The sequence below is a fragment of the Poromitra crassiceps genome (genome assembly GCF_964638095.1).
Source record: "Poromitra crassiceps genome assembly, chromosome: 6".
Classification (NCBI taxonomy): Eukaryota; Metazoa; Chordata; class Actinopteri; order Beryciformes; family Melamphaidae; genus Poromitra; species Poromitra crassiceps.
In genome coordinates, this window is record NC_139627.1 from 42,632,292 (window position 1) to 42,639,237 (window position 6,946).

General features: G+C 41.4%; 1 protein-coding gene across 1 annotated transcript; it reads right to left on the reverse strand.

Moving 5' to 3' along the window:
- Positions 1–1,666: 1,666 nt before the first annotated feature.
- cmklr2 (chemerin chemokine-like receptor 2) lies at positions 1,667–6,217 on the reverse strand. The gene is made up of 3 exons (XM_083638741.1): positions 6,180–6,217; positions 3,932–4,051; positions 1,667–3,835 (listed from the first exon to the last, which is right to left on the reverse strand). Exon 3 carries the CDS (start codon positions 3,799–3,801, stop codon positions 2,722–2,724), a length of 1,080 nt encoding a protein of 359 aa, XP_083494867.1. The 5' UTR covers positions 3,802–3,835; positions 3,932–4,051; positions 6,180–6,217; the 3' UTR covers positions 1,667–2,721.
- Between the last annotated feature and the right edge of the window lie 729 nt (positions 6,218–6,946).

Here is a 6,946-nt window from a genome sequence, read left to right on the forward strand (position 1 = left end):
CTGTGTGACCAATTCTCAATCTACTTATTTGTTCTCTCCTATTGGCGCCACTATTCCCAACCAATGCCACTTTATTTTGTATTTCATGCAAATGTATGGATCAGGTAATCCAGTGTACTTTTCTTAACTACTTCCTTCCTACTCTCACAGCTAAATGTAAACCCTCCCCTTATCAGAAATGCATTTGCATCAAACTGGTGCAGATGCCCGTGTGGTGATGTACAGTAATAGCAGCCCAGTTGTTGTTTCTTCAGACTCAGGTCTTGACTCCACATGTGGATTAGTACATTGCATTTTATAGCAACAGCTGGATGTAGCTGCAGAAGTGGAGAGGGTCACAGGTAGGCTATATGGAGCTGATCAGTGATCAGTAGGCTACACCCAGTCCTGTAGTGCTAGGTCACTGAATAAGTTCACTGGAATTGTTGTGGGTATAGAGTCTGGTACAGCCTGAGTGTTTTGCTCAAGCCGTTGCCAAGATACATCTATTGTAAAAAAGGACATCATTTGAGTGGACTCACCCTTTATTAGGATAGCTGGATGATTCCACTTAGATATGTTCAGTGTCCTGTATTTGAAAGGTTTTGTTTATTGTGGAACATTCAAGTCCAAATTTGCCTCAGGGAAGGATATGCTGTGGGAAATCCTTTGTGCTTGAGTTTCCCAGTAGACCTATCAGCATCTTCATTGATAGTTGTCCGTTTGGACATACATTTACAAATAATTGTGACACACATTCAATTCTGTTGTTTATTGTTTTCCAGAACCACACACAGACTGTAACAGCTGAAAGAGCGTGTGTTAACTGCATGTGTGAATAAAGACCTCTGAGGAATAGTCGGCATCCGGATCAGTTCTTATCGGACACCCTGCAGCGGACCTGGGTCTTACAACAACCAGTCAGCTATTATTACAAGTGCAGCCTTTTTAAGCCCACCGTTTTTATATCTATCTATCTATCTATCTATCTATCTATCTGTCTGTCTGTCTGTCTGTCTGTCTGTCTGTCTGTCTGTGTGTGTGTGTGTGTGTGTGTGTGTGTGTGTGTGTGTGTGTGTGTGTGTGTGTGTGTGTGTGTGTGTGTGTATGTATGTATGTATGTATGTATGTATGTATGTATGTATGTATGTATGTGTATGTATGTATATAAAGTATATACAACCCATGGGAAGTGTGTGGTTTTGGAACATTTTCACATGTGGAAAACATGTGATAACATGTTATTACATGTGATAACATGTTTTGTCACATGTTGTATCAACATGTTTTCCACATGTGGAAAACAACATTTACATGGATTTCACATGTAATCACATAGGTTTCACATGTAATCACATGGGAATTTACATGGGTTTCACACATTTCACATGTGAAAACGTTCCAAAACCACACACTTCCCATGGGAAAAGCACGTTTCACATGTGAAATTTAACATGTTTTCACATGTGAAATTGAACATGTGCAAAATCATATACATACACGCACACATACACACACACGCACGCGCACGCACACAAACATGCACGCACGCACGCACACACACACACACACGCACACGCACACACACACACACACACACACACACACACACACACACACACACACACACACACACACACACACACACACACAGACAGACAGACAGACATTAGTTGATTGAGGGATTCAACCCAGCAGCCTTCCAGACTCAGGATTGTATCTAGCGTACCATGTCTGCAACCTTTTTTGAGTAGCTGCATTTCAAACAGACCCTAAGGAAAGCAATATGAACGTCTGTGTTTATGTCCTGTTTACTTAAGCCATGTGTAAAAGAGAGATTGTCATGGTGATGGTAGTGAGGACCCAAATGCAGAGACATGAGCAGACAAGGGAACAGAGAAAGAACAGAGAACGCACGTATGTATAACAGAACACAAAGAACTGACAAGACTGACTAATATACACATGGAGGTGATTATCAAATAGACAGCTGGGACAAACAGAGAAAACAGCACACAAAGAAATACAAAAACTAAACAACGAACTGAGGCAAAAGTCTCAACACTGACAGATAATAGGCTTAGAAATCTATCCTAAAACTCTGAGTCTGAACACATTCATTAGGTTAACATCAATGCGGCCAATAGAAAGAATACATTAAAAAAGTATGCTCACAACAGATTTATTAAAGTATAGGCTATTTTTGTATTTACTTTGAATATATTAGAATAATACATTTACACAACTCTCAAATAAAAATAAAAAAATCTCCTAAAGAGACATTAAGAAGTAACTAGCAGTCTGTAGGCCTACAAGAAGCTACAAAAACACAGACAACTAGCATAGCATTGTATCTAATCTGCAAGAGCCATAAGGTATAGAGATTTACTGAGTATACGGTATATGCCCTTGGTTCAAAAGAGTACAATATAAAATCTGTGAGTACGTAAGATACATTAACTTGCATGTTGCCCTGGAGATCGCCTGGGCTATGAATCAAAGTCATTTGTCAAATCATTGGAAAGAAACTCAGTCCATGTGTAAGTTATGCATGCAGCACTCTGGTTTTCCATTGAGGGTAATTGACAGTCAGATAGGCGTTGCTGCTTTCTGCATGAAACAGCTAGGAAAATCTTAACACTACAGCTGAAAAGAACAGTTATGATGATCTTCCACATCTGCCCTCAAAACAATACCCTCTGTTTATCATGGATAACTAAAAGAGTATGGAGACTGTTGCAATCATAGAGCAGATGATTCAACAGGCTCCTCTGACGGACTCTCTTGAAGACCCTCTGGCACAGACATGGTCTCAGTCGCAGAGATCGACTGGTTCAGCTCTCTCAGCGAACTCTTAGTTATGTCCAGGCATGCACGCTTCAGGATATGCCGAACCTTTTTGCCCAGGAGCATATAGAGCAGCGGGTTAATGCAACTGTTAAAGAAGGCTAAGCTGGTGGCAAGAGGAAAGCCAGTTTTCAGTATGTTGTGTAGGTGCATCGAGGAATGTGCAGATAACTCCATCAAGCTAAAGATGTGGAAGGGAGCCCAGCATAAGAAGAAGGCCAGAATCACAGCAGAAACAGTTTTGGTGAAGCTGGACAGGCGAACGGAACCGTCGGACCGATTCGCTTTGAGTGTCAAGAGCACACCGGTCACACTTATAGCGCTGAAGGGAAAGAGGAAGCCCACGGCGGTGCGGACGGCCACCATTATCATGTGTGTAACGGCCGCCGCGTGTCCATCGTGCGCATAGTGGTTGAAGCACACCACCCTGTCATGTAAGCGCATGATGTCACGAAAGATGAGAGTTGGACAGCTCAGGCCTGCAGATATCGCCCATATGCAACCACACACGATCCAGGCTCTCTCTAAAGTGCGATACCTCTGGCACCAAGTGAGGTGGACCAGCGATACATACCTGTCTATACTGAGCACTGTGAGAAAGAGGACACTGGCATACATGTTCATCACAGACACAAATGAATTGAGTTTACACATTGCCAACCCAAAGCTCCAGTGGAAGTCCCGCAGGACGTAATCAATGGAGAAGGGTAGAAAAAGCACAAACACAAAGTCTGCTATTGCTAGATTGAGCAGCCATATGCTGTTCACAGTCCTTTTGCTTTTACACGCCGTCACCCATATGACAATGCCATTTCCAATTAGGCCAAGCACAAAGGAAATGCTATAGATGACGACTGAGATTATGTGCATAGTTTCCCTCTGCCTGTAGTCCACTTTAAGTTCCACTTCTTCATGAAAGCCTCCGTAGTAGTCGTCGTAGGTGTAGTTTCCGTAATCCTCCCCGGAGTCATTCATTGTTCCAAGAATGTGACCTTTGTGGTGAAGTTGTCTGTCAGAAGGAAAGTTAAAAGATAAGGCGCATTCCTTACAGAGAGCCTCATGCACAGTAAGGTTATAATCAGCCTAAATCACCAGCTCTTCTCACCTGATGCTGCTTTGTCACGTTGCTGTGCTGTTCTCCAAGTCCAGCCTTTCAGATCATTTAGTCCTTGTGTTTAAGTGTCGTGTCCTGACCCTGGAACATATATGGTGTCAGCAGCCAATTCTGTCAACAGTGGAGACTCTGAGATTAGCACTATCATTACCCTAGTCAGGGGCCCAGAGAGAGGCTTCACAAGTTGTTTATTCTGATCCTGGAAACTGTTGTGCAAGTTCTCTAGAAGTAGAACTAAACGCACTGTTTTGATTCCATGTGGGGAGGGAGGGGGAGGGGGGCGGGGCGGCTATTACTCTCTCTAAATTCCTGATAGCCAGCTTGCAGCGCGGGGGCCAGATGCGGCCCCCGATAGGGCGCCGAGTGCCCCCCCCCTCACCATTTTCTAATTCACACTGAAAACTAACGTTGAATAAAGTTTGACTGAGCTCCAGCTCAATTGTCAAATATTGCCACCTAGCTGCCCAGGCACTTATGTTCTTAACTAACTTAACCTAACTAAGTATCCTGTGTGCACAAAGTCGACATGTTTGGTTAATTTTCTTTTTGGAGAGATCCTTTATTGATTTGTTTGGGAAGAGGGTTTACTCTGAACAGATTTAAGAACTGAATTGAATTGAACCAACTCAATTTCTACCTTTTGTTTGTTTTCATTTCACCTCCAATACACTGGTTTTGTATTGGACTTCCCCTGTGTTCACATTGTCACTCGGATTATTGCTTTGATTATTTGTTTGCATTCTGCTTGGTGGGTCAGATTGACGCTATGTGGGTTCTGGCATTGGTTCATGGCAGTGTAAATATCTTAAACGTTAAAATGGTCAGAGTCAACTCCAGCTTGCACCCCAAAAACCTACAATCTGCTACAGGAAAAAAAAAAATATTATTCATGTTTTTTAGCGGCCCCTGGCCTCCTGTCATTTTGCAAAAGTGCCCCCCGGGCAAAGCAAGTTGAGTATCCCTGCTCTAAATGAATCTGCCCCATGCAGGCAAGCCATTACCGACAAAAGCATCTGTGGTAATCCTGGTCATATTAACAATCAGTGTGGGGGGTAACTCATTACAAAAGTAACATATTACATGTCATATATTACTTTTATCAGTAACTCAGTAATATAACATTACCAATATGATTTCAGTAATATTATACCAGTTACTCTGTCAAGTATCACAAGTTACAAATAGAGTTTTTTTTTAATCAAAGCACATATTTAAATAAAGATACAATCATTTGCTAATCAAATTGTGTGTTTTTGTGCGCAAATAACCACTATAGATGACAATAAGACAGGAAAAGAATAACATTTAGAATTTTGGATGGTTTACACTGACTTCAAGATGGTTTAAATTATTTTTCGGGATGGTTCCGGTGCGGCAATGTCATTCTACTGCACTTATTTTGGTGAAAGTAATGCAAAAGTAGTGTAATAAGTAATGAGTTACTCTACACAGACAGTAATATTGCAAAGTAACTTATTACTTTCAAATGCTAGTAATATGTAGTATTACATTTTGAAAGCAACTTCCCCAACACTGTTAACAATATTATCATCATTACCAAGGCCAGAGTGAGTAATATAGGCAATGCCCACTATAACCTACTATTTTTACAGAACCTACTATTTTTGTGGAACCTGTTATATGAAAAAAGGGGAAGTGTATGACTAAAAATGAAAGAGACTGGAAATCCCTGGTCTGTGGCGAATGTCATGTGAGTTTGAATATAATTAGTCTAGTAATAATTAGTAGTAATTAGTCTTATCATTGGTCTAGTTTTGAAATAGTTTTGAAAACACATTATAGTTTTGAAAACACACACACACACACACACACACACACACACACACACACACACACACACACACACACACACACACACACACACACACACACACACACACCTACACCTACACGTATGTATATATATATATATATATATGTATATATGTTACATATATACATATATACATATGTTGTTATGCAGCCGTGCTTTCAACGGAATTATACAAAAACAATTAGCTACTATACATCACAGAAAAACAATAAACTAGGCTACATATAGGCTATAATGACAGGCTATAAGGCTAGATAAGAAAATACCATAATGTACGAAAAAAGTCACCATAAACTCATTATTGAGTGCCAGTGTGCCACATAGCCTACCGGTAGCAGATAGCTACACACCACATCATCCTAGTATGCGAACTATCCTACTATGGGAAGAGGGCGCATCGCTTACCTTCGCTGCTTATGTTTGGACCCAAACACCGACAGCTCTCATTATAAAGTGTGCTAAGTTAAATGTAACCCGTTAGCCTGGGACGCCTTTTGCTGGGCCTGGTCCGTGAGTTGCAGGCTGTACTCTGGTCTCTCTGACTCTGAGTCTGAGCCCATCCAAACTAAACTCCGTGGCGTTATCCGTTATGTGCTGTGCAATGGGCACGCCTGGCTGGCTGACGCGACCACGGAATGAGGACTTTATTGGTCGCCCTCACGGTATGAAGAATGCTTTCATTCACATGAGCTGCTGCGGCCATAGCAACCAGTGCTGTCAAAAGACCTAAGCCTTCATGTGTAAACGGAAAGAAAGTTGAAAGAGTGTTGTTGACACAGAGACATTTTTCCACGAAATCTCAAACAGTGAGTGTCTCGTCGGTTGGATGACGGACAATGACTCTCGCCCCCGCATTTGCTTTTGTGTCCTTGAGCAAGGCACTGAACTGGAGGTCGGTTGTCTTGTAGTAGGGCTGAATGCAGACTGAACTGCTGTAAAAATTCGCTAAAACAACTTAGACATTCCAATGCTATTTATGAGCTGCACTGTAAGATTTTGCAACATATAGCCTTTTAGTTTTTGTTGTTTTTGTATAATTCCGTTGAAAGCACGGCTGCATAACAACCTAAATCTTTATAAATACATTCTATAGCCTAACAGCAAAATTCACTGGCAATCCAGCCTTGTGCCTAGTGATTATTTGACGATACTTATTTATTAGTCTGATGGTT

What these genes read in the sequence shown, in the direction of transcription:
- cmklr2 (XM_083638741.1), bottom strand. Translation starts at nt 3,801, where the DNA reads ATGAATGACTCCGGGGAGGATTACGGAAACTACACCTACGACGACTAC.